The 25351-nt window shown below is 39.7% G+C and overlaps 1 protein-coding gene across 1 annotated transcript in view; it reads left to right on the top strand.

Moving 5' to 3' along the window:
- The window catches only part of LOC148365757 (lipoxygenase homology domain-containing protein 1-like), a 63075-nt gene extending 38568 nt beyond the window's left edge, over window positions 1-24507 (top strand). Inside the window, 12 exon segments of the mRNA XM_088335091.1 lie at window positions 1915-2124; window positions 2193-2310; window positions 4931-5139; window positions 7238-7423; window positions 9610-9737; window positions 12528-12645; window positions 12714-12879; window positions 14679-14864; window positions 19140-19310; window positions 19385-19517; window positions 21486-21641; window positions 24027-24507. Of these exon segments, the coding sequence (XP_088191217.1) occupies window positions 1915-2124; window positions 2193-2310; window positions 4931-5139; window positions 7238-7423; window positions 9610-9737; window positions 12528-12645; window positions 12714-12879; window positions 14679-14864; window positions 19140-19310; window positions 19385-19517; window positions 21486-21641; window positions 24027-24507 (2262 nt within the window).
- Window positions 24508-25351: the final 844 nt, after the last annotated feature.

The following is a 25351-nucleotide window of genomic DNA, read 5'->3' as shown; positions in this document are numbered from 1 at the left end:
AAATTAGCTGAGGACACTCGAAATTTTTTTTTACATTAAATCATATTTTGTCGCCACCATGTGGACATTATTGGAAAACAAAACTGTGGTGTAAATGTGAAGTTCTGCGGGTGGATCCAAGAAAAAGGAAGCAGGATTGCTCTAAATAAGGATGGTATTTAATTAAAAAAAAAAGAACAAAGTAACAAACAAGCAAGGGTTTACAAGACAAATAATCAAACCTGAGAATTTCTGAAACAGAAACAGAGGTCAAACCGAAAATGGCAATGCAATGACCCGACGCAGAGTACTGTCTGAGCAGTCAATATAAAGTCTTAAGATAACGAACAGGTGTGTAGAGATTGGGCTCAGGTGTGCCTCGCTCCACACCCAGTTGGCGCCCTCTGGGGGAAGGTGGCATGCCAAATCCTGACAATAAAAACGTTAACATGAAAAGAACATTCCATAAATAAAAGTGCTGTACTTTATAACTTCTGTACCATCAAATTATAATATTTAAAGAGATCTAGCTTCTATATTGCACAATTGATTCCAAAATGGGGTTGACATAGTTTCAGCGCAATATTCACTTTTTTGCGTCGGATGATATTTTGTCACTATCATGTGGATTATTGGAAAATAAAAATGATTTTCCCTCTCTTTATCATTTTGAATTCCAACTTTTTTACCAATAGAAAGAATCTTCCTCTGCTTTTGTCAGTCCAGAGCATTTTGTGGACCTTATGGCTTTTAGAGTAACTCAAAATTGAAAATAATTTGCGTGTATGTAATGTAGGTCTAAAATTAAAATAATTTGTTTTCATTGTCATTGATAAACATTGTGAATCATTGTATGCAACGAGATTAGACATGACACAATCAGAGTAATAAAGACTTTAAAGAGAGAAAAAGATGAAGGACTGTCCGGATAAATAGGCAAACAATATTTACAACGCGGCACATTTCTGAGGCCACAGGTTCAAATCCAGCTACCAGCCTTCCTGTGTGGAGTTTACATATTCTCCCCGTCCTTGCTTGGTTTTCCACTGGGCATTCCAGGTTCCTCCCACATCCCGAAGACATGCATGTTAAGTTTATTGGCCAGTCTAAAATTGTCCCTAAGTGTGAATAAGCGAGAGAGTTGTCTGTCTCTGTGTGCCCTGCGACTAGCTGGCAACCAGTTCAGGGTGTCCCCTGCCCACTGCCCGAAGATAGCTGGGATGGGCTCCAGCACCCCCGTGACCCTACTGAGGATAAGCAGTGCAGATTATGGATGGATGGATGGATATTTACAATGTAGTGCTTAGACTTAGAGACTGGCTCAAATTGTAATCATATTGCAATGAAAAAGAATAGTCCACCAATAGTCCAATAGTGCAATGAAAAGAAATGCAATAAGCAGCAACAAAATTCCCCAAATAAGTCACAAAGTATATATTTTCAGTTTTGTACAATCACTTTTAGCAGCAAAACAAAAAGCGCGAGACATGTTTCCAAAGTTTTGTGCTTTTTGTGTATTTAGGGTGCTGATGGTAATCCTTGTTTTAAGGGACCTGTAGTGCCTAACAGAGGGGAACTGGTCAAAGAGGTGCAACCGGGGTGGGAAGAGTCCTTCATAATGTTGACGATGGCTTTGCAGCGGTATTGCAAACCGGCTATGTACTCTAGACTGTGTAAAGAGCAGCAGATGATCTTCTGGGCTGTGTTGATTACTCTCTGTAAGCTATTTTACGTATGTGTACAACTTAGACCGCAAAATTATTGACACACAGGCGGAAACATGCAGAAAAAGGGGCCTGTTAACAGTTAAGCCAATCAGAATGCAGAACACGATGCACAATGAAAATCCACGGAGTAGCGAAACATGCGAAAAGTAGAACGTGATACAGCAGGGGCTTACTGTACATTGAGAATGTCATGTTGTCTGGTTTCTAGGTGGACAAATTTACCATTGAAGCCGTAGACCTGGGCCAAGTGTTTAAGATCCGAATTCGCCATGACAACTCCATGCTGGGGGCTGACTGGTACTTGGACCAGGTGGAGGTCCTTGATGTGGACACAGAGGAGGTCTACATGTTCCTGTGTGAGCGTTGGCTCTCAAAGAAAAAGGAGGACAAGCGCTTGGAGAGGACCTTCTACGTCAAGGTATATTAAGTGCAGTGAGAAAAATAACAAATCAAAAAGCATATACAACAGCTCTGTTCACCTTTCAGGGATACAAAAGTGAAAGACACGCCGATGCTAATTCCAGGAAGGTAGCTCAAGCTAAAATGGGATTTGACCGGAACATGAACAAGAAGAAGAAAAAGACGGAAATTGAAGAAGGCCCAAGTAGGTTTATGAGGATATCAATTCACAGAATTCTCATGTACAATTTGTGTTATATCTCTCATTTCTTACTAAGAAAAATAATAATAGATAAGAATATTAGCAATTGTCTACTGTGTCCTGTATGAGCCATTATTTTTCTTATTTTACTAGGAAGATCAATTTAAATAAAGGTCAAAATCTTAAATAGGATCGTATCATTTTTCTTATTTTACTAGAAAATTAGGTCAAAATGAAGGTAAAATAAAAAATAACAGTTTGAGTAATAACATAAAATTGTATGTTCAAGTACTTGAAATGTCTGAGGTTCTAAAAATAAATGGGTAAAAAGAGTGATTTGACCAAATACTTCATTTCCCACAATCTATGATACCTGCAAAGTAACGGCTCAGCGCCTCTACACATCAGTAATGTCTGTAACTTGAATAAGTGATACACTTTCCGAGTTATTTTAGATTAAGGAGAAGTGACATTTGTTCTAGGTAGTATTCAATTGCATTTAGTTACAGTTATAAGCTACATCAGGCTATTTGAGGACATAAATTATACTAATATTTGGCCTCGTTGAAAACGAGTTTGACAAGTATGCTCAAAATACTACACACTCTTTATAAATAGACAGACTTTTCTGCTTATTGGTGTAGCATTACGCGGTGGTCAATAAATTGTTTTAACCAAAACTTTTTTGGCCAATTGAATTAAAGAGCCGAGTTTATCCTTTTCAAAACTCATCTTTCTTTTTTGGAGAACTACATTTGTTTTTCCGAAAAACCCTCTGTCTCATAATTTGAAGGATTTGCTACATAGCAATTCCAAAGGAATTATTTCTACCATTTTGAGTTCAATATACTTTCATCAAGACGCACACACACACACTCTAGGATTCGTCAGAGTTTTCTATTATCTATTATTCTTCTGAAGAAACCTGAACACCACTCAAATAAAGAAAACAAAATGAAACCGAACGATAGGATTTCGGATCATGGTTAGTACCAATAATATGGAAGGCAATTACTCCAAAACATATTAAATCTTCTATTTGCAGTTCATTGAATTGTCGATGGATCACTCCAAAGGAAAAATGTATAGGCACACAAACAAATGAAGAACTCGCAGTGTTAATACAATCAACTTATTTAGCATCATAGTCAGAAATGAGAACCGCACAATCGAGAGTGTTCTCCTTTCGAGCCCCGGTGTTGTGAAATGCTCTGCCCCCTGAGATTCCATCTGCAACCTCAGTGGAAATCTTTAAATCTAGGCTTAAAACACACTTCTCTTCTCTAGCCTATGAATGACCTATATTATCTGTCGACAATATCTGCGTGGTATTTGTTATTGCAACAACCATTGCAGCCTGGTCATTGGAAGGGGGATTACCTTGTGTCCGGACCTTCTCAAGGTTTCTTTATTTTCCTCAGGTTGAGGTTTTTGAGTTTTTCCTTGCCGTCGTCTAGGTTTTAGATCAGGGGATGGTGTAATAATAGTCTGTAGTTTGCAATATTTTGTGGTCTGTACAGCCCTTTGAGACTCCTTGTGATTAAGGGGCTATACAAATAAACATGACGTGGCTTGGCTTGACTATTTGCCCTTGCACCAAAACAGTTTGTTGTGATTTTTTTCTCGTGTACCTCTGAGAAACATAGGCGAGAACCCTTGGGGAGGGAGAGGCACGTGGCCCTACTGGGGTTGGAGAAAACCAGGTTCCTTTTTTGCAGTTGATCTGGAGCTCACAGCGGGTTGTCCTTATCCAGGTGATAGAAACACCAAGAACCACAGAATCTCACAGCCTCGAGATTCTGCTCTGACCGGACTCCAAGCCTGGAGACCCCGGTCAGTTATCGTGATCCAGGCCCACGCACGCCAGCCTGTTCTGGTTTGTGGCCGCATGGAGTCTCAAGGAGAACAAAGGCCTGTCTGCACCCCTTGCCAGCATCCCATTTTTTGGGGTCTCCTGGGGAAAGGAGCTGCGGAATGCAGCTTGCAGGAAAAGAGCAAGTTTGGAGCTTGCGTGTTGGTTTTATAGGTGGGCAGCGAGAGTGTGACTTCAAAATGATTGGTCGACCATAGGCCAACCCATCCATTGGGGAGTTTAGTCACTTCCCTCACGGGGTCGCTCTGTGCGGTAAATTTGGCTGGGGTTATGACCTCTACACGGGGTTAGATTTTCTTTTATTTTTTTTGCAATGTAGACTTTTACATGAATTTCTCAAACTGTTTTAAATAAATCTGGGATTTATTGAAATGTCTTGTTATTTATAAGCACTAATGTAAAACATAACACAAATCACCAGTTTCATTATAGTAGCGTTCAAAATGGCCTCTAATATTGGAGGATCTAGCAAAGGTTGTTATAGTTCACAAATACCCAAAGAGACATTTTGTATTATTTAGTGCCCCCTAGTGCTAAAAGAAAACAAAAAAACGTAATTTATCAAAGGAAAATAATATTGATTTAAATCATCATCAAAAAATTGTGAGGTATCATACAAAAAAGCATTTTTTGAATACTTGTATCTAGGGAAATTTCTATTTACACGAGGCTCACCTAAAGAGAGCTTAAATGATTGACTGCCATCTTGTTTTTACGACCAACACTTTCTTCCCCTTGTGCGTCTTGCAGTCATACCCTATCACTTGACCCTGTCCACTGGGCTGGAGTGCGATGCCAGCACTAGTGCCAGGGTCTATGTCATCATCCTCGGTCCTGGGGAACAGGAGACGGACCGGCTGTGGCTGGACCTGCCGGATGGGAAGGAATCCTTTGCGGCTGGAAGCATGGAGCATTTTGTGTGCTACGGAACCGACGTGGGGGAGATAAAGAGGGTGGAAGTGAGAATTAGTTGGTTTTTGTGCTCACTCTCAAAATACACACTCATTATCTAATGAAAACTACTGAATATACAATACCATGGAAAAGTTTGGGATTAGCTAGACATTTTTTTTATTTACCATAGAAAAGTCATAATTATATTTATCAAACTTGTTGCCCAATGCCCATTGGCTTCTCACCTCACTGTAGAGGTTGGCACTCGTATTTAATGGATACTAGTTAACAAAACTGATAGTTGGGGACCTGTAAGGAGTCTATTTCTCAAACTAGAGACTCTAATGTACTTGTTTCTTGCTTAGTTCTGCAGCAGGGCCTTCCAATTCTCTTTCTACCCTGTTTATGTTCGCTGAAGGGAGTAGTACACACCATTGTAGGATATCTTCAGCGAATTACCATTCACTTGCATGAAATAGCTTTCATTTCTTAGAACAAGAATAGACTGCCAATTTCATGTGAAGGTTTGCTTTTCTGGACATTCTGAAATTGAGTCACACCCACAAATGTGATACTCGACTAGCTCAAAGGAAGGTCAGGTATACAGTGTCTCTAAAATCCTAAACTGTACTAACACCATAGCATAAGGGTTTTCTAATTATTAATTACCCATCAAACACAATTACCATAAATTCCGGACTATAGAGCGCACCTGATTATAAGCCGCACCCACCACATTTTAAGAGGAAAACCGATTTTGTACTTACAGAAGCCGCACCTGTATATAAGCCGCATGGGCCCACATTAAAAAAATGTGACACAAACACAAAATTAACCCAGACCCGACTTTAAGTCCCGCGATTGTAACTGAATATCCTTCATTAAAGTACACAGTCCAAAAATCACAGCCGGCCAAATGAACAGAAAATGCGGCCGGTACTTAAGGTTTGATGCAGACCGGCAGAGTCTGGGTTCCGTTGAGAGTAATCCAACGAAAAAAGTGTATATTTTCAAAGATAAGGGTGGGAAAAATATATATCCACTATTGTCCGCCGTGTCCACAAACACTCACCTTTACCGGTCCCCACTTACCGTCAGCCCGCGTTTGTTACGCCTCTTCTTTTTAATTCGCCCGTCCAAAACATATCAGAATAAGTGTCCAAAATAAATACAAATAAATACATTACAAAAATATACAGTTGCAAAAACATATTATACATGGTTACACATATTTACAAAGAAAGACGGTACACCGAGAGAGTTTTCAAAGCTTTAATCCTAATAATAAAACTTTCATCTGGGCAGGTAATGGTTGCAACACGCTAGCAACACGCTCGCAACACAGTAAACGGGTCTCTTAAAAAAAACATACTGTCCTCATCTTCCTCCTTAGAACTGAAGCCATCAAAGTCGTCTTCCTCAGTGTCGGAAAGAAACTGTGTCATATAGACGTCGTCCCACGCTCCCGCAGCCGGACTCGCGCTGTCACTGTTGCTGGAACTTTCATCCACTCCTGATTTTGTGCCCTCCTCTCCGTCACGCAGCAGACCAGTTTTTCGGAACCCGTTGGTGATGGTAGATTTTTTGATGCTGCCCCACGCTGTCAGGATCCACTGGCAGACTTGCGAAAAAGTTGCCTTTCGCATGCGGCCCGTTTTAGTGAAAGATTTCTCGCCGCTAGTCAAGCCAAGAAGTTGCAGTTTTCCTCGGCGCATATATTCCACCGGTCTAAATCTTACCTTTTGTACTCGAGCGCCGCTGGCGGCCATCAGACAAGTTACATAAATTGGCCGCATCACTGAATAAGCCGCAGGGTTGAAAGTTTGGGGAAAAAGTAGCGGCTTATGGTCCAGAATTTACGGTAGAAACAGAATGTCCTATTAGAACACTGGAGTGCTGATTGCTGGAAATGGGTCTTTTTACACTTATGTAGATATTGCATTAAAAACCAAACATTTGAAGCTATAATAGTAATTTATCATGATAACTATGCATGGGGTGTGCTTCTAAATACAGTAACTTCATGTTATCTTCATATCTTGACTTTTCCTTCAAAAGTAAGGACACTTTAAAGCGATCACAAACTTTTGAACAGTCATATAAATTAAAAAAAAAGATGAGATCATAGCTTTTGAACAATGACTTACTCAGTCCTTCCCTCAGCTGGGTCACAACGGTGCCACACCAGAAAGCTGCTGGTTGGTAGACGAGCTGTCGATCGGAGTGCCCACCAAAGGCATCAAATACAGCTTCCAGTGCAAGTGCTGGCTGGCCAAAGATCGTGGCGACGGCCTCACTGTCCGACTGTTCAACGTGCTGGATTCCAGCACCATCAGCATCAGCCGCAAAGTGAGTGGAGGTGACCTGCAGGAAGGGTTTTGCTAAAAGTGGGCCATAAAGGCACTTGTTCTTTTCCCTGAGTGTTGGATTATACTTCTTCCAGTTTAACTTTGGTGCATTACCGCCTGCTAGAGGTAAGATCGGGCCAAAAAAAAAGCACCCGAGCCCGACGCAGGCCCGAGGGGTATTAAACCCGACCCGGACCGAGCCCGACTAATTAACTGGATTTGCTGGCCCGGCCCGGAAGGGGCCCGAAATTACATATTTTATTTATAAGGAGGGGTGATTTATGATAACAAATTAAACTCTGCCTTTTGTTACAACATCTAGGCCTAAGTTAAATAAAACTGTACAAACATTTACATCTTTTATATTTCTGTGTCTGCACTGCAGATGTCACATTAAGCGACAATCTGTCATTGACGGTTTTTTTTTTTTTGAGGTAGCGAAAACATTTAAGGGCGTCCGTCATTTTGACGTCTTGATCATTGGGCCATAATCCACAGCAGCAGTAGTAGTACGCCCTTAAGATTTTAGCGCAGCACTTTTTGAGGGGGTGTTGACGTGTTGTGCCCTTTTCCGACTCCTATGCAAATTCCCCCCTGATCGTATTCTATATAAAACGCTTATTAAAACAATAAAGCGAGCTAATTATAATAATTGGGAGATCCTAGTCTATATAACGCGTTTATTTAAACAATAAAGCGTGATTTTATTCTGCAAATTTCGTTTTTTAACGCGGATGAAAATGTCACCAACGTCAATGTACGCTTCCGACAAAAGCGATCGTATTCTATATAAAACGCTTATTAAAACAATAAAGCGAGCTAATTATAACAATTGGGAGATCCTAGTCTATATAACGCGTTTATTTAAACAATAAAGCGCGATCGTATTCTACAAATTGCGTTTTTTAACGCGGATGAAAATCTCACCATGCCAGCATGCTCTGGCTCCGTTAAAAGCAATTACAGCTCCTTCTCCGTTTTATCCAAATTATTTATTTTATAACAAATATTCCTTGGTCTAGTATCCATACATAGTTTAAGTATATATTTTTAATGAACATATATTTATAATTATTAAATAATTAAAAAAAAAAAAAAAAAAAAAAAAAAAGCAGGACCGAACCCGACCCGACCCGACCGTATGGCTGACATTTCAGGCCCGACCCGGCCCGAAATTGCCTCGGGTTCGGGTTCGGGCTCGGGCCATAAATCTTAGGTCTACCGCCTGCCTATCGATACAGCTATTTGTCTCTGTTCCACTCATACACACTTATACACCCCTGTTCTACAAGTACTAACTCACATTATTGACTCTTCCTCCTCTACCGAACTCCTCAAATTCTATTAACAAGTTTAATACTCCCTTCAAATGGTAAAAATAGCCTTTGTTGAGGCCTGTTACTCAAGTCCTATAATCCTTTTAGTTGTTCAGTATTTCCTTTATAGTACTCCTTCTACCAGCCCAATCTTCTTTACCCCCCCACCCCCTTGCATTTCTTACCCTCTGCATTCTATCCTTATCTATTAATTACATTTTGTTTTAGGAACTTTTTAGGAGTCCACTCCTTAGTTTTTTCATCACAGTCTCCACTCTTCTGTTTTTGGCATCAACCCTTGATGTTATAACATTTTAGTAAATTTTATACACAAAAAATGTGCCTTTCTCCTCTGTACATTCCTTGTCTACTCCCTGGTTCGGCAAATGCTGACTCTGATTCAGAATATCTTAATAGAATAAAACAAAGTACAAAAAAAATAAAAAATCAAAGAGATGAACCAAACAAGACATGATATATATACTGAGCTAGTTTGGAAGAGCATGTCTACCCAAAAAGCATCATAAAACTCGTGGAGCAGAATATTCTAAGACATGGGCGTGGCTTGAAAGATGAGTCTCTGTGTGTAGTGGAAATTTTCCAAGTGAACTTTTTTTCAACCACCTACTCGTTGCAATCTGAGTGTGCTCTTACAAAGTTCCAAACCCCACCCATGAGTAAATGCTTCAGACAAATACATAGATAATCATAAAGTGTGCAAAAAACAACCAAATAAATAATGTGATAATTTAGATAGTCAAACGGATATAACTGGAAAACCTAATAATTATGATTATACGTATGCAGTGACATTTTATAGTATTCTGACAGCCACCACTTGAAAAAATTCACCTATCTGTGTTTGTGTTAGGTGATTTATACTGCGACGGTGGTCACTGGCGACATGCAGTATGCTGGCACGGACACCAACATTTTCATGACCGTGTTCGGGACCAACGGAAGCACAGAGGAAATTCTTTTGCCCAAGAATGACGACAGGTTGGTGTAATAGAAAAATATACTTTAAGTGGTTCACGTTCTTCTGAATTTGTAGTTTATTACTGTTGATCCATACCAGATTTTTACCAAACTATGTCACGGACATTCAGTTCAATTTTGTAACAAGCGCAAAAACCCAGTTCGTAAATTAAAAAAAAAAAATTATAATATGACGAGAAAAAGTTGTCATAGTCTTTTTAGTATTAATCTTTTAGTATTAATATATATATGTTTTTTTTACCATTTTTTTAAATATTTGAGTTTTGGCAGCATTTTGTAACACCAGATGGAGAAATAGTCTATTTAAAAAAAATATATTTTTGGGGGTGGAATATTTTGGTGATCGTAATTTTTAATATTTATTAGTATAAATGCATCAGATGTCTGAAAATTAAGTAAAACTCAAATATGAGATTGAAAGTTGAAAAAATAAAGGAATAAAACGAGCAAGATTGAAATCCAAAATATTGACATTATTTTTCATTAAAACACTTTTTCCCAAAATGTTTTAGCTTTCCTTAAAAGGAAAAAAACTGGAGCTGAAGGACTCTATAAAGGGCCCTGACTCAAGATTGGTTCCCTATATTTTTTTGTCCTAGATGTTTGGAGAGTTAGACCAACTTATAAGTAATTCAGATGTAACACGTAGGAGAAAATAGACAATTCGTGAGACAGAAAAATAAAGGTTTACATCATAAAAAAATGGTAATATAAAGAATACTTCTTCCAATTATTCATTTTACCATATTACTCCAGGAAACATATTTGCATTGGGTTTCTATACACACCTCTGAATTTTCTTAAACGAGTACACGGGAGCTTTAAACAACTGTAGGGGTTGTTACTGAGACAAATTGTGTATGTAATTTTCGCAAGTCTAAAAGATGTGCCAAGTTTAATATATTCTTCGTTAATGCTAAGGACCTCAAAGACAGCATTATTTTTTTGTCAATTGTCATCTTGCCATGGCAGCTTAGGTTAAGTTCAAACTGCAGAGCTTAATCCTCAATTCAAATTTTTGGGGTGAAGTCCGATGTTTTTGTGAGACCCTTCACATTTCCAACTAAATTTGGCTTGTATGCGACACTTCGTCTCCCGTGTTAGCGTCACAACTGGCCAGCCTGATCGAGGGAGGACACGTGATATCACACGCAATGCGCTCATGTTTACGGAAGTACTCATGGATATTAAAAGCGGAGCGTTGTCCCCCCCCCCCCAAAACATTTATGAAATCTAAACCTTGCTTTCGCTCCATTGAATTCTCTCCATGCGGTGTGATTTGAATGTAAATATTGTTAACTACCATTAGAGAATACTATCTCTTTATCACTGAGTGCCACTGTTGTTCACAGCAGTGGCGTCCAGCAACAGGTTGCGAATCCAGTTGTATGCGATTTGATGTTGGCTGTTCCGTTTGTTACAAAATAAACGGATCAGGAAAGAATCACACTCCTCTGTCAGGAAGCTCATATATTGGAAAACACAAGAAGGAAACTACACATCTGATTGGTTTATATGAACACAGAAAACAAATTTGATTGGTTGAGACAGGAATCACATATTTAAACGCAGTGTATATTGTTGGTCGCCAGATAGCGTGCGAGTATAATAAATGAGCAATATGGATGACCTGGAATGTGGAAGGCAAGCTCTGGAGCGCGCTTCCCGGCACCAAAAACAAAACTTTGTAAACAAAATGCGTCTCCGTAAGAAGAAAGGCAAGCTCTCGAGCGTCTTGGAATGTGGGAGTCAAGGCCATCTTGATTAACAGATAAGCAGGAAAACAAATTTTGCAGCAACAGCGTTACTTCCTTTGCTGTTGTGACCTGTTAAGGGCTAGTTGTCTGGTAAAGGCCATTGCGTTTCATACGTACACTTCTTTAATTCTTGCAGTTTATTTAGAGTAATCATATCCATAGCTGTACTTACAATATACTATTTGGTTGTTTTAATGTTTTTACTTGGAGTACTGGTGTTGTGGATGAACTGTGGGCGAGTGGCCTCTCCTTCTCTGTGTATATTTTGGAGTGGACGTCGTTGGGCATCGCCCCAAAATATACAAAGAGAAGGAGATATGGTTAAGAGGGAACGCTCTTTATTCAGAAATGTTCAAAGTTCATTCAAGAAACGTTGGGCTTTATACTGTGCTTAAAAAATCTCGTGATGTTTGCCCGCCCCGGCTCGCTCAGTGACTTCCTGCAAAAACATTATCCCATGACTTCCACCAGATGTCTTCACACAATAGGCTACTGTCAGCTCGAAGGCCACTCGCCCACAGTTCATCCACAACACTGGGAGTTCAGAAGGCATTAAGTAATTAGCAAAGGTTTCATTCCCCTGCTTTTAAGGTAATTTCCCGTAGCGATTCCCACCTCAGAACTGATTAAGGTCTTATCTTCGTGGCCTTTTTTATATATCTTGAGGAAAACATAAGTAAGCTACATTGACTCAGCGAAAACGACAACAACCTAACGGCTATGACGGGAGTTTGTGGATATAACCCAAGCTTTCATCTGTAAACTCACATTTGTTTTAACATTTAACATTACACAATCACTAAATGACAAATTAATTCATATCACTCACCAATCAATGAAGAACGATTGCAAAGGGAAACATTAAAAGCTTGATTTCGCTCGTGTCATATAATACGCATTGCCTTCATAAATTGGATGAAGAAATGAGATAATGGCTTTGAGTATTTGGTGTGCTACCTCAGGATTGTCCATATTACCTGCAGACCTCACAGGTATTTTTGGAATTCTGAGACCTCCTTTTAATATTATTCAGGTTTGAGAGGGACCAGGAGGATACATTCAACCTGGAAGTGGACGACATTGCTCCGCTAAAGAAGATTCGGTTGAGGATTGACGGCAGCGGAAGTCGCCCTGATTGGTTCCTCGACAGGGTAACGTCCGATCACCAAATTTAGTTTTAGCACCTTCAGTTTGATCAGGAATGTTTTCGTGAACTCAGATCCTTTTGCGAAACCTTACAAATGAGGACGTCTACACCTTTACTTATGACAACTGGCTGTCCAAGAGCAAAGGTCGGGTGTGCGAGCTGGCAGCCATAGTAAACGAGGAGGAGATGGTGGAGAAAACCACATATGTTGTCCAAGTCCAGACCAGTGATGTCACAGGTAAGCAGGACTTAATTCTCTAATGCAGTGGTCAGCAACTTTTTCTGTACATTGGACCGTTCAATGTCTGTTATAATTTTTGCAGCCTGGCCCACCAATATGATTAGTAAAAATAACAATAATAATAATAATTATAATCATAGTAATAATAAGACTGTATCAGCTGTTTTGTCTGTACTAGATTTTATTTCCTTATCACGCTATTTTTAGTCACAGTACAACATTGTCTCGCCTTTTTCTATCTTGAAGGCTTACATAATTAGGAATTAAGCCAGGATCGCAGCAATGAGAGCACTAAAGATGACATGGGAAAAGGCATTCGATACTATCTCATCATCACGCTCTTTTTACTCACTGTACCACCTTGTCTCGTCTTTTTTTATTTTGAAGGTGCACATGATTGGTCAATTGTTGTACTGCGTTGTTTTGGCGTAATGAATTCCCATAATACTCCGTTACAATATTCTACGTCAACAGTATGCCGATGGAGCATTACGGTAAAGATTTCAGCCAAAACAAAGTTGTACAAGGACTAACCAAATGAGTGTGTCTTCAAGATAAAAAAAGACGATACGTGAGTAAAAATAGTGTATTGATAAGATAAACGACTCTATCATTGATGTGAACGTAGCTCGATTGCGTTAACATCCAGTTAAGCAAATAAGATCCATGGTATGTGTCAACTGATTGACCATTGCCATAATATTATAATTTACTACTGTAAAACCGCATAAATTTGGGGGTTGTTATTGGTAAAAAAGGATATTGTTTGTATATACAGGTACCGGCCATGGTACCAGTCTGCGGCCCTGTGGTTGCAAACTACTGCCCGAATGGACACAAACTGCTTCTTTGAAAAAGTCAAATCCTGATAAATGTATTATTTCATAAAGTCAACATAACGTAGGCACTGACACCTCTTTAGTCTTCATTTACTAGTTGGTTGTTCTTGCTCGGCTGCGCTAGTACCTTAATTAGATCAACATTTTTGATATTTATGTAGTCCTGATCATTCATGCAGACAGTTTTAAGATTTTTTTTAAAAATGTTTTTTTAACTTTTTTTTTTTAATTAATTTGGGTTCTTAATCTTGCCGTCCATTTTCCCCAAATGTATGTGCTACTACTAATTTACTACTACTAACTCCACACCCCCAAAAATTAATGAAAACAGTTTGCTAAACTTTTTTGTCCTTTTCTTAACAACAAAAAATGTTTGTGATTTACTCAAGTCAAACTGCAATAGATTGTCATGTTTAAAGGAAATTGTCGAGTTAAAGTTCTTTTAAGTAAAATGTCACAATACATTTGTAAATTTGAATACATTATATGCAAATTTACACAGTTCACAGAAGCCCAACTCCACGTACGCTAAAATATATTTATGATTTGATGAGTTTAAAGTTTAAATCAATGTAAAAAGGAAGACATCAATGATTTTTAAACTTGCAAGGAGAACAGGGGAGAGCCCAACCTTGAATAAGAAATTCCAACCTGTTCTAAAGGCCTTGCTGTTTCCCCTGTGTTTTTATTAAAACTCCCAGGTTACAAAAGCAGATCCGACCTAAAGGATCAGGGTATCAAAAAACAGTAACATCATTGGGCAATAGTGATGATGATGTATACATTGCATAATAGTAAAATAATAACAACAGTGAGCGATAATAGTCAAAATAACTAATTGGCATCCTGCGTGATCTCCTTTGCCGGTGTCCAATCATAAAAACATAATAAACTTATCACTATTACAAAAAAATCAATACGTAAAACTCAATTCAACTTCTTTTTGTCACTCTTTAGGCGCGGGCACGGACGCAGACGTTTGCCTGATGGTGTTTGGGGAATTTGGCGACACCGGAACGCTGGCACTTAAGGAGAGTGCCAACAGGAACAAGTTTGAACGCAAAATGCGAGACGTGTTCCGCTTTCCTGACATGCTCAGTCTGGGCGAGCTCTCCAAAGTAAGAGTTTGGCACAATAACAAAGGTAATGATTGGCAAATTTTCCATATACCTTTTTTCTTTGCATACGCACTGATTCTGATGCTGCTGGCATTTTCAATGGATACACAGGAATACCTCTACTCAGGAGATGAATTATTTCCAAGATCGTGCTCGTATATCAAACTGCTTCTGTAACGGGCAAATATTCTCGATGTGAAATATATGAAAAGTAACTAATCTGTTCCCGGCCTCCGAAAACAAGTTATGAAACACATCTTATGAATGCAGACCATTTACCATTTTACCATCTTCTCAAGTTCTAAAAACACATTCAAATAGTAATTGAATATAAAAAGAGAAAAATAAGAAAGTTAAATGCAAGTTAATTATGAACACTTACCATGGAGGACGTCAGCAGTTACTAATGTAAGGAGGTGTATCTATGGTGCCTCAGCACAAGAAACAGTGGATGATGCATTAGCAGTTACAGTACACTTAAAATTAAAGTTACTCTAAATCACATATGTCAGAGTCAAGGCCCGCGGGCCACATTAGGCCCGCGAGAGTGTTTTACCTGGCCCGCGTGACGATATCAATATATTATTAGATCCGGCCCGCAGGCCGCTGCAAGCCAGCAGCCCGCAGTACGCATGAATACTACATTTCCCACAATGCAACGGGGACGCGCCGAGCGGGAGCAAAGCGGGAGGCGGTTTGATTTATTCAGCAGTCGATCAGCAGCAGTCATTAGCATAACAGCAAAAATTAGCCCACAGATACCCATCAACAATGGCTAAACGGAAGGTGGACACTGAAAACCGGGGCTTTCAAACAAGGTGGGAGTTGGAGTACATGTTCACGGAGGTAGCTGGAAAACCTGTGTGTCTGCTATGTGGAGAAAGTGTGGCGGTGATGAAAGAGTATAATATTAGACGGCATCATGAAACAAAACACACGCCTCAAACAAGTAATGTAGAGTTGTAGTAATACAGTACTGTATATAAATGTATGTAAATACAGTAATGTTTCCTGTGCAATTACACATTTGAAGTTTTACTCCGTTCAAGTTTAAAAGTTAAATATGCACATAAAGAAGGTCTTGTTTCTTGTTGTTCCCCTCGGGAATTTTAAAGCTTTATTGTCTATGTTGACTATGTTGTTTTTGTTTGCCGACTCTGTCCTGGGAGTGTTTCTTGTTTTTCGGCTTTTTATGGAAAATAGATCTTGATGTGGACAACAGTCTTTTGATAAAATTGTCTCCTATTTAGCAGAGAAAATGACTTTTGATTGTTATTATTTGTTAATCAGTAATTCCTTTTTTTCACACTAACCCAGAGAAAGCCCAGAAAGGAAAGTCAATGTACATTTGAGCAGGACAGATGAGGTCCAGTGTGTTGATTGCTATTGGTTTTAAGTAACAAGAGATTTTTGCACTTTATTTTATTGTATTTCGAGGCAATATTTCTTTTGAATAATTTCAGATGATTGAATGATAGAAAATGGTTATGAGTTGTTGTTATGAGATATGTTATGAGTTTTTTATATAAAGGACATTTGTTTTTTTTGCCTGCTGAAATTAAAAATGACTGACAGAGTCATAAGAAAATATTGCTTTATTTATCCAATCATATTGTAATATATTTGTTGTGTTTTCAGTAGGTTAAATCTTGGTTTCAGTAAAGATTGGACAGTCCGGCCCTCGGCTTGTAGCCAAATGTTTTATTTGGCCCTCCGTCCATTTGACTTTGACACCCCTGCTCTAAATGATCATATACACAAACATTTTTACATCATACTTTCTGTTTTTTTTCTTTTGTTTCAATGAAGCAAAATGCTGCGTAAACTCTTCTGCGACACTCACTGTTTCCCCATGCCGTACCACAGAGTGCATGCCAGTCCTCTTTATTTTCTCATACCTGCCTTGGCTGCTCTTGAAATCTATTTGAGACATACCCGGCGATGACTCACACTCTGTTGTGGATGCCTTGAGTTGTAGGTCCTTGTAGGTAGACAGTGCCTTCTCTGAGATGACGCACTCCATAACGATATCTCCCGCTTAGCTCCTTGTTGCGTATCCACAATAGCCAGAGTCTCTCCATCTCGTCATGAATGGTGGTTTGCAAGGCCCCTGGTCGGTTTTGTAGCTTTGATTGCATCTTTCTGTTTCAACATAGCATACTGCTAAACTGCTAAGCTAGGTCCCACCCACAAACCCCACGAGCATGTTTGTTGATCATTATGTGCTTTATTTCACTTTACATTATTCTATTTTTCTTGTAAAACACACTACCATTTTTTTTCTACAACTCACGGCCAAAATGTCAAAAGGAGATGTTATAGGATAAAAACAACCTTGCTGTGGGATATAACCGAGTGCGTAGGATCAGGTGTCTGATGGCTGGAAGCGCACGCGCTAACTGGGACGATAATGCTAGCAGTGAGTGGTCTTGAGCGGTCTTTAGTGATGGCCACTGGAAATTCCTGCAACTTGGATTTTCCCCTCGTATGTTGAGCAAGATCTTTGTCCCAAAAACATTTTATATTAAGAATATCTCGTGTCTCATGCAGCTTGTATATAGAGGTTTGACTATAATCCAGTGGTAGGCTAGTGGTAGACCTAAAATGTCATCCGTTACATCCCGGTCAGACCAGTCTGTTGATATTTTTTTATTATCAACCCAACATTGTTCTTTTTCTCTCTGTCTCTTTCCCTTAAAGTGTTGTGGGCAGGATTCTTAAGTGTCACAAACCAGGAACGGAGACGGGGCCCAATAGCGCTCGTTTTCTCAGTTTTTATTGATAACAGAGGGAGAGAAAGGCTTGCTTCAACGATCCGCGGATCGACGAACACGGGTAGCAGGTGGCGGGAACGCAGAAGTGGCACTTCCATGTCTGGCGAGGAGGATCGGAGACAGGCGGGAATAGCAAGTCGTTGGCCGGGACTGGATATCAAAGGCGGTGTCGAGTTCGTAAGCGAGGTCGGTAGCAGGAGGCAGGCAGGTAACAGGGCAAAACAGGTCAGGTAACAGGCAGGCAGAACGGGGCAAAGTCAGGTCCGGAAACGGGTCGGCAACAAAGATCAGGCAGGAAAAAGCAGGGCAAAAACTGAGTCGGACGAAAAGGCTTACTGAGCTGAAGGCAACAGTTCGCAACGATCTGACGGCTTGGAAGCCGGGGATTTAAAAAGAGAGTGACAGCCAATCAGCTGACCGGGCTGTTGGCGCCAATTAAGCCGTCGCAGCTGCACTCAATCGGCAATCATGACATTAAGGACATACTGCTATTAAATGTATGGTTTCAATTTTTAATCCGTCAAAATTACGGACGGCCCTAATATTTTCCCATCAATTCATAAAAATGTCTGTCAGTGATGGAAAGCTGTCAGTTAATGTAACCACTGCAGACACAGAAACATTAAAGATATAAATGTTTATACAGTCTTGTTTAACTTGATTTCGTTACAAAAGAAAGGCTTTATGTGTTGCGTATCCGATGGAGTATCCATTCCTCTTACGCAGCCCGTGTTGCCAGTCAGTATTGTCAGACCCAGAGAACCGGGCGTCTAGCAGGGCTGGGGTCCCCCCAGATCACCTCTTCTCCTACCGAGTCCTCACAAATAAAATATGAAATTTCCGGTTTGCTTCAGGTTTGGTCCTTCAAGTCAAGTTAATTTGTCAGGCTTTGGAATTGTCCGAACTTTTTAAATTATGTCCCGCGTTTTTTGGAAAATTCCGTCCAGCAAATGGCTTTGACAGTAAATCTGCGACAAAATCCATTTCTTCTCCTTCAGCCATTGTGGATTGACAAAAACGCTATTAAATCAACACAACAATATATTAGTTAGTGCAGCTTGTCCTCAGAGTATTGGCAGTTGGCGTGATAACTTTGGTGCATTGCTGCCTCCTAGCTAATCACAAAAATCTGACATTTGCCTAAGCCTTCTAGAAGGCCCTGGCTTCGCCAACTTAAAATCTGTTTAGCTAAAGCAAAAGCTTTATCGACATTTATTTTATGCTACATGGCCTGCAGATCTGCTTGTAAAGCCCATTTAGCAGATTTCTGACCCTGGCAGCAAGTAATGGCTGAAATCTGATTGGTTAAATGCTTCAATATGAAATTACACATCCAGAGGCAGTTCAACTAGAGAAAAAGCTATGAAAGGAAACAGACAATTTGGAAGAATTTAATAAGCATTCATGACCAAGATTTAATGAACATCACATGATTCATATATGTTTTAGGCCGACACAAAATGACGGCCCCCTTCTGTTATGATCTCACCTGTCATTCTATTGGAGTTGACGTTTCTTTTAAATAGGTGTGGCACCAGGTTGGCACCTGGATCATATCGACATCAAAGATGAAAGCATGGATCAAATATTCCGCTTTCCATGCGATCGCTGGTTGGCAAAAAACGAGGATGACGGGCAGCTCATCAGAGAGCTAGCGTGTGCCAACAACAACGCTGTGGACCTCAGTGACAAAACAAGTCAGCTACTTGAAAAAAAAATGGTGATAGAAATAAAACATCTCGGTGATGGAGTGTCATGTTTTTTGACTCAGAATATGAAATTGCCATAACCACCGCCAACACAGAGGACGCCAACACCAATGGTAACGCCTGGATTGTTCTGGAAGGAAGGAAAGCACGTTCCAAGGAGTTTGTCCTGGAGAATAAGAAGAACAAATTCTCACGGTGGGTTATCAACCGTTTTGGGAATTCACCCCTCTCTTCCTCACATCTTTCACTACCTGGACCGTTACACACTCAGTAACACCCACATCTTGCTTGCCCACTTCACTTTAACCCACATAAATCTCAAAGACACCTCCTTCCATTTCAGTACTCTCTGTTTCACTCTCTCACTCACCGAGGCCACACTTTCCCTAGCTCTCCCTGTACTCACACCTGACACTCTGCCTACCACATCAGCAAAACACACCTTACCACTCCCTCTCAACTGAGTTTCACTCAATACAAAGACATCCAACCTTTTTCTCAGAAGCAAACTTCAAATCTTACCTCTCTTGCTCTCTATCATACATCAACCACACACATTCAGCACCCCAAATCTTAGGGTGGTTAAGGGGACCCTTCTTCCACCCACTGCGCCGTCTTAAATCTCTATGGGAGATTGATACAGAGGCGGGGATTCCCAGTCCCTTTGCTCTGCCCCTTTAAAACGCCTCTTACAGGATATACAGTTGGATATTTTCTTTTGTGCAGCAGCACACAGATGTGAGCATATGTAAGCCTATTACTCACTCCACATTCCACGATCAGTTCCCCTCCCCCCAAATTTGGCTTAGATGAAAATATATACGCTAAAGAGAATATCTCAGTTAGGAGAAATTTAAGGTTGCCTGAGATAGCACCACCACATCTATATTTAGTTTTAATTTGTTGGTAAATATAAACAAGCTCACCCTTCAGAGAAAGTTGCTGGCTGATCAAGGTTTATAAGAGGCACGGATTGAGGTTTATCTGAAGCAACGTGAGTGATGTACGATCCTTTAGCTTTCAGAGGACTCATGAGATTCATGATCTGCATTTAATAAGTGGCGGAATAAAGTTGTAATGCACCATGTAGCAACGACAGTAGAATTACAACATTTTGTTTATAACGCATCACACTTACAGTCAGAGGTGGGTAGTAACGAAGTAGTTACATTTGCTTGAGTAAGTTTTGGGAATTTTTTTACTTCTTGGAGTATTCATAAATCCCTGTACTTATATTTGAATAAATTTGTGAAGAAAAAAAAACAGTACTAATACTCTGCTACATTAACTTCGTTACTAGATAAAACCCCTCCACGTAAGTATGAGTCTCTCTGTCTCCGCTAAGGCTAATTTATTTTGACTCAGAACTCCGCCAGGCTCTACCTTGTTCAACCAATCAAATGTAACAGTCTCGTCACATGACCATATTCAATTTCAGTGGGAGAAAAGTTGTTTATAGAAGAAACAGATGGAAAATGTCGCTTAACAATACCAACTATGAAAACACAGTATAGAAGGAGCCCCTCTGGCTTTACATCAAAATCATGTTCCCATTAAAAAGGGTGCCAAACACCAGCTACAATATGCAATATCTTCTTGGTTCGAGTTCATGGGCTAGCTTGTTGTTCTGCTTGCAGAGCCTGTTAAGTACTGGGGCTTTAAATGTGCCACTAGGTGCCTCATGTGCGTAATTATTTATTTGATTTATACTATATTTATGTTATTGTTTGTTGAAACACTTAAATCTACGCTGAATATGTTAATCTACTTTTAAATTAAATTTATTGTTTTATGGATTGGATGGACTTTGATAATTTGATGATCTGATTGGTTGTTTTAAAGAAATAAAGAAATACGACGTTGCTACAGTTACTCAATACTTGAGTAAATTTTTCACCAAGTACATTTTTCATTTTATTCAAATAAGAATTTGGATGACTACCTTTACTTCTACTTGTGTGATATTATTAAGTAAAAGTACTTTTACTTGAATAAAATTTTTGGCTACTCGACCCACTTCTTCGTATAGTATAGCATAGAGTAATTGCATTCCAGGAACGCTTTGTAACGTGTTAGTCTGAAAACTAGTTATGGAGTGGATACGTACATCACACAATATGCCTTCAGCAGCTTCAATGTGTTTATCGGATTTTCTTTCGATAGCGGCGCCACTGCCACCTTCGAGTTCTCATCCAAGCACGTGGGAGAGATTGCCGGCATCTGCGTTGGACACATCACCAAAGACGGAAAGAAGGCCAAGGGTGAATCTTCCTGGCACTTGGCTGAGGTGGTGGTGACTGAAAAAGAGCTTGGCAACAAGTGAGCGACACCACTTCAACTCTTCACATTGAAGTCTTAATACATCCAGTATAAGCATGATGATGCAAAATCAGCATTTTCAAAAGGATTTATTTTGCTGATTGCTGGGACATAATGATCAAACGTTTCTTTTGCAAGAGAAAAAGTTCATTTGGTTTAAATGCATTCTGACCAGAAAAAATCCCCTCCTTGCTTTCGATGCTCTCAAAGCAGTTGTGGTTTACAAACAATCTAATAACAGAAGCCCTTTTCTCAACAAGGTGGGGTCAAAAAATAACAGAAACTAATTTCTTAATCTATTACCATATTTTTATGAACATAGAGTGCACCATTTTAAAAGGTGCAGTATCTGTAGCTGGTCCTATTTCTGTATTTAACACTACACAGGGCGCACCCCACAAAAGGGCGCAGGAGCCCTCTGATTGTGGCCGTGGTACAACCACACAGACAAGCGTACAAATCTGCATATTTAAAAATACAATGTGAGCAAAAACATTTTTGTTGTGGTTTATTTAAGTATTGATTACAAAGTGATCCATATCAAACAAAACCGTTGAAATCCTTGCCCTCTGTTTCTACCAGAACAGTTTCGTTAAATCTTAGATAAAAGGATCACTTTCGTCACTTTCAGAGTCATTTACTGAAAACCCGAACAACAGTTAGTCCAAGGGTCAACAATCCATTATTTTCACAATAATCCGTTGGAAGTGTCCGCATAACTGTAGCCCCTTTATGAAACGAAAACACCATGACGATAACAATAACTTTCAAATTGCTAGATGCGCTACGACGTTAGATCCATGAGTACCATACTTCGACAAACAGTGGACGCATTGTCTGTAACGTCACGTGCCGTCTTCTACTTTTGGTAAACCTGTCGCGTTTACACAGGAAAAGCCATAAAATTCACAAGAGATCACATTTAGAAGGAAATGTGAACGATCTCACAAAACCATCCGAAATCACTCGAAAATTTTGTAAGTTTTAACCTGGGACCTCCCTGTCTCGAGGGCGGGCGCCCTACCTACCCTAAAGCACCGAGCTGGTCTCTGTCCAGCTCATTGAGACAGAGGGCACACAGGTCGATAAGGCGAGCCGCACAACTTTTTTGTGCGCCTTATGGTTGTGAAAATACACATTCTTTGCGGTCACAATACACAGATGTAAGAAAGTACAGTGGTACCTCTTCTTACGAGCTCAAATTGTTCCAGGATTGTGCTCAAAACTTTTCTAATGAGCAAATTTCCCAGGGTAAAATAATTTAAAAAGTAATCGGTCTATTACTGATCTCTCAAAACCATCCAAGATAACCCAAAACATCTTCCTCATTCATAAAAACAAATTTAAACTGTATTTGAACACAAAAATACAGCAATGAGATAAATAATATTATATTTACAAGATCAAATGTGAGCATTTTATGAGCACTTACCATGAAAGGAGTTAGCGTTTGATAACGTAGGCCAGGTGTTTGCGTGGAGTAGTGGGTCAGGTTTTCTGGGGCATCTCCACCTCTAGAGTTACTTACCTGTTTGCTTGTGAAAGATTATGTACTAGTCCGAAAGAGTAGATTGTCTTTAGTATTTTTGTATTTGTATTTTCTGGTTTATACTTTCTTTTCATTCATGTTGCAACAGATCACATCATAAAATGAACAGACTATCTGAAAAGAAAAAAGGGATAACAGGTTGAAGCCAAAGGCTTCAAAGAAACCTGTCCCCTAAATAACTTTGGACGCTTCTTCAATCAATCATATCAATTCCGAAACAAGAGTGAGAAACGTCCTTTCTCGTGAAACTCCGGAAGAATCTGAATTGTCTCTATCACTGGTAATTGGAAGTTCACTAGTCTTTCTGGGAAGGCTGCTGAGGCAGAAAAAACAAAAGTGCCAAGTCAGCTTTTTTTGGCAGTCTTTACATCTGGGGTAACCCACCTGACTGCCTGTGAAAGATGGTGTTGATTCAATGTCATTCTGGCCTGGGTAAAATGCTGAGTCAACAAAACCAAAACAGCTGGCTCAGCTTTTTTAAACATTTTTTACATCTAGGGTTACTAACCAAACAGTGGTCATACCTAAACTCCTCCACTAGTTCTGGGGTGGACAGACAAAAAAGCAGGTTTCTATATACTTAGATCCGAAGTGAAAACACTACCCTGGCTTTGCTCACAGGTGACAAAAATGAAAGGCGTAGATTAAACATTCAAACTACAAACACAGAATTCCTGGACAAGCACTCGGGAGGGTACTGCCACCATCAGCACTCAACTTCTAAAGTAGTAAACACAAAGGGTTTGTTGGAGTTCTTGTACTGTCATTAAGATCATGTACCAGATAAAGTGTCCAGCGACGCAGGATTAATTATGCTCGTATCCAACATCTCTCAGGTACTTCTTCCAGTGTGATGCCCGAATCCCCCTGACGTCCAAAAAGGATCAGTTCCTGAACTTCGAGTGCTACAAGTCAGTGGAGAGCTTTGACAGCAAGGTGCGCAAGCTTGTGCCAGTCAAGTACGAGATCATCGTCATCACCGGGGACGTCAAGGACGCCGGGACGGACGCAAACGTCCACATCACCATCTACGGCGTCAACGGTGATTCAGGACGGCGCAACCTTCACAAGAAGTTCCGCAATTTGTTCGAGCGAGGCAGCACCGACCGCTTCGTGGTGGAGATGCTCGAACTGGGCGAGCTGCTCCGGGTTAAAGTGGAACACGACAACAACGGCTCCAACAAGGGCTGGTTCTTGGAGTGCGTGGAAATCACAAACACGGCCAACTCGGTCACCACCGTCTTTCAGTGCGGCAAGTGGCTGGACAAGAGCAAGGCTGACGGAAGAACATTGAGGGTTCTCTACCCCAAGTACTAGATACAGTATTTGGAGGCCGTGTGTAAAGCTTACACGGCCCCTTTTCAAATGCCTGGAAAAAACGAAAAAAATATAGATCATTTCAAAAAGTTACCGCAGTTAAAAAAATACACTTAAGGCAATTTAAACTAATTCAATCTTTTACAAAGTATTATTATAAACTGATATAATTGAGTTGAGGTGGCTAAAAATTTGAAATTTATGTAAGAGTAAGCACAAAACAGAAAGAAACAAGAAAATAGATAGACAACAAGAGTAAGAGAGAGATGGAAAGATAATGAAAGAAAAAAAATACAGAGAGAAATAATGACAGAGTGAGAGAGTGAGAGAGAGAGAGAGAGAGAGAGAAGGAAAGAAAGAGAGATATAAAACAAATAGAAAGGAGAGATAGACGGCGAGAGTAAGAAAGAGAAAAAGAGGGAAAGAAAAATAACAAGAGAAAGATAATGAAAGAAAGAAAGATAAAGAAAAAAACGAAAGAAAGAACGAAATATCGAAAGAGACAATGGAAAGAAAAAGAAAAGAGAGATGAGAGTTAAAGGGAAAGAAAGATAATAAAAGAAAGATAATGAAAGAAAGAAAGAACAAAAGAGACCAAAGGAAGAGAAAAGAGAGATAGACAACGGGAGTAAGAAAGAGAGAGGGAAAAAAGATAACGAAAGAAAGAACGAAGAGCAAAGGTAGGAACGAAATATGGAAAGGGACAAAAAAAGAAAAAGAAAAGTCAGATAGATGAGAGTGAAAGGGAAATAAATATAATGAAAGAAAGATAATGAAAGAACGAGAAAGAAAGAACAAAAGAGACAAAAGAGATTGACAATGAGAGTAACACAGAAAACAAGGA

The sequence above is a fragment of the Urocampus carinirostris genome, chromosome 5, assembly GCF_059441175.1.
Source record: "Urocampus carinirostris isolate Australia breed hairy pipefish chromosome 5, RoL_Ucar_1.0, whole genome shotgun sequence".
In the NCBI taxonomy this organism is placed as follows: domain Eukaryota; kingdom Metazoa; phylum Chordata; class Actinopteri; order Syngnathiformes; family Syngnathidae; genus Urocampus; species Urocampus carinirostris.
This window is presented reverse-complemented; position numbering and strand designations above follow the sequence as displayed.